This window comes from Cebus imitator, unplaced genomic scaffold (genome assembly GCF_001604975.1).
Source record: "Cebus imitator isolate Cc_AM_T3 unplaced genomic scaffold, Cebus_imitator-1.0 Scaffold88, whole genome shotgun sequence".
In the NCBI taxonomy this organism is placed as follows: domain Eukaryota; kingdom Metazoa; phylum Chordata; class Mammalia; order Primates; family Cebidae; genus Cebus; species Cebus imitator.
In genome coordinates this window covers 1,408,735-1,411,519 of record NW_016107403.1, presented here as the reverse complement: position 1 = coordinate 1,411,519, position 2,785 = coordinate 1,408,735, and the positions used below count along the sequence as shown (strand labels likewise).

The 2,785-nt window shown below is 41.4% G+C and overlaps 1 protein-coding gene across 1 annotated transcript in view; it reads right to left on the bottom strand.

The window, feature by feature from the left end:
• SPAST (spastin) overlaps nucleotides 1-2,785 on the bottom strand; it is an 83,572-nt gene that overhangs the window by 59,165 nt on the left and 21,622 nt on the right. The window contains exon 2 of the mRNA XM_037740764.1: nucleotides 2,191-2,401. Coding sequence (XP_037596692.1) covers nucleotides 2,191-2,401 — 211 coding nt within the window. The remainder of the gene's footprint in view (nucleotides 1-2,190; nucleotides 2,402-2,785) is intronic.

The following is a 2,785-nucleotide window of genomic DNA, read 5'->3' as shown; positions in this document are numbered from 1 at the left end:
ACAAAAAATTAGCTGGGCATGGTGGCGCGTGCCTGTAATCCCAGCTACTCAGGAGGCTGAGGCAGGAGAATTGCCTGAACCCAGGAGGCGGAGGTTGCGGTGAGCTGAGATCGCGCCATTGCACTCCAGCCTGGGTAACATGAGTGAAACTCCGTCTCAAAAAAAAAAAAGAAATACTACATATTAAGCAATTACAATGATGCTTAGGCATACAGGAAGTGTACAATAAATGTTTTATATTATATATATACACATATACATTTATTGTTGTTGTTGAGATAGAGATCTTGCTCTATTGCCCAGGCTGGTCTTGAATTCCTAGCCTCAAGCAATCCTCCTGCCTAGGCCTCCCACAGCACTGTGATTACAGGCATGAGCTACTGTGCCTGGCCAATATATTTAAAGACAATATTAGACTCTAATTTTTTAATTTGAGGTGATAGGAAAATAGAAATGAGTAATGACTGCTTCGGTTTTAAAATAAACCACGAGTGGCCAGTCGCGGTGGCTCACACCTGTAATCCCAACACTTTGGGAGGCTGAGGCAAGTGGATGACTTTGAAACTAGCTTGGCCAACATGGTAAAACCCCATCTCTACTGAAAATACAAAAAATTAGCTAGGCATGATGGTGCACACCTGTAGTCCCAGCTAGTTGGGAGGCTGAGGCAGGAGATTCTCATGAACCCAGGAGGCAGACGCTGCAATGAGCCAAGATCACACTACTGCACTCCAGCCTGGGTGACAGAGCAAGACTCTGTCTCAAAAAAAAGCCAAGAGTGAGTTCAGGTGCAGTGGCTCACACCTGTAACCCCAGTACTCTGGGAGGCGGAAGTGGGAGGATCGCTTGAGGCCAGGGGTTCAAGACCAGCTTGGCCAACATAGCAAGACCCTTTTTCTATCAAAAAAACAAAACAAAACAAATTTAAAAACCCAGTGTGAATCAAAATAAGACATTTACAGCTCATAGTCTAAAATGCAGTCAAGAAGCATTATTTACAAGTGCAAAGGAAATTTGTGGATTAATCACTCTTTCCCTCCTTGACAATGAGGAAAGGGCCAGATTTCAAAAATAGTACGTGGTGACTGAACACCAACAGTGACACCAACGAGGACACAAATAATATAGTAGTTTTTGCCTAATGCTACAGGTAATCAAGTTTGAGCATATCTAACTATAACTTCATTTTTAGAATAAGTAACAATGAATTAACTGTAAGTCCACGAATGTTAACAGTAACATTAAAAAATGTACAAATACTTTTATTAAGATAAATACAATCTGGCTGGGTGCAGTGGCTCATGCCTGTAATCCCAGCACTTTGGAAAGCTGAGGCGGAAAGATCACTTGAGGCCAGAAGTTTGAGAACAGCCCTAGAAAAATAGTGGGACCCCTGTCTCTACAAAAAAAAGAAAAAAAATTTAATTAGCTATGTGTGGCCAGACACAGAGGCTCACACCTGTAATCCTAGCACTTTGCAATGCCAAGTTGGGAGAATCACTTGAGGTCAAGAGTTTGAGACCAGCCTGGCCAACATGGCGAAATGCCATCTCCACTAAAAATACAAAAAGTAGCTGGGCGCAGTACCATGCGCCTGTAATTCCAACTACTTGGGAGGCTCAGGCAGGAGAATTGCCTGAATCTGGGAGGCAGAGGTTGCAGTGAGCTGAGATTGCACCATTGTACTCCAGCCTCAGCAACAGAGTGAGACTCCATCTCAAAAAATAATAATAATTAGCTAAGTGTGGTAGTGTGCACCTGTGGTTCCAGCTACTTGGGAAACAGAGGCAGGAGGATCACTAGAGCCCAGAAGTTTGAGGTTGCAGTGAGCTATGACCATATCACTGCACTCCAGCCTGGGTAACAAAGGCAAGACCCTGTCTCAAAAAAAAAAAAGAAAAGAAAAAGAAAGGAAGCAAGGAAGGGGAAGGAAAAGGGGAAGAGGAAGGGAGAGGGATAGGGGAGGGAAGAGAAGAAGGAAGGAAGGAAAGGAAGGGAGGAAGGGAGGAAGGGAGGGAGGGAGGGAGGAAGGAAGGAAGGGGAAGGGGAGGAGAAGTGAAAGGAAAGGAAGAAAGGAGAAAAAGAAATAAATAGATTAAAGAGATCTGAAATCTAGACAATCATGTGAATATATTATAATTTGGGATGGCTATAAACAAATATAATATATATATTTTTTAATTTAAAGACAAGGTTTCCCCACGTTGGTCAGGCTGGTCTTGAATCCTGACCTCAGGTGATCCGCCCGCCTTGGCCTCCAAAGTGCTTGGATTACAGGCGTGAGCCACCACGCCCAGCCAAACAAATATAATCTTACCTTGTCCTGTAACTATGACAGCTATTCCTTTTTCCAGTTCTTCAATACCTTTCTTATACCATTCCACAGCTTGCTCCTTCTGTCCTGCTTTAAAATAAAAATAATTATTTGTATAGATCATGAGTATGAAGAGTACACTAAACATTGCAAAGCATGCTGTTGATAGATAACACATAAAAAATAGGGTTGTAAACAAGTGAGTCTGAGAAACATTACTACGTAACTTTTTAGTACTTTTATCATCGTAATGTGTGTATTATGATGACTCCAAGATGGGGAATATGGTCACAATGTTTATCAACATTTTAGGGCCGTGGGTCCTTTTTTCTTATCATCTCATAGTATTGATCCTTATAACCACTAAAATGCTGTATTAAAGACATTTTATTTAGGAATTTTTAAGTATATACACTTTTGAAAAATACAAATATGATTTCAATAACAATGAAACAAAAAGCACTGTTCCAT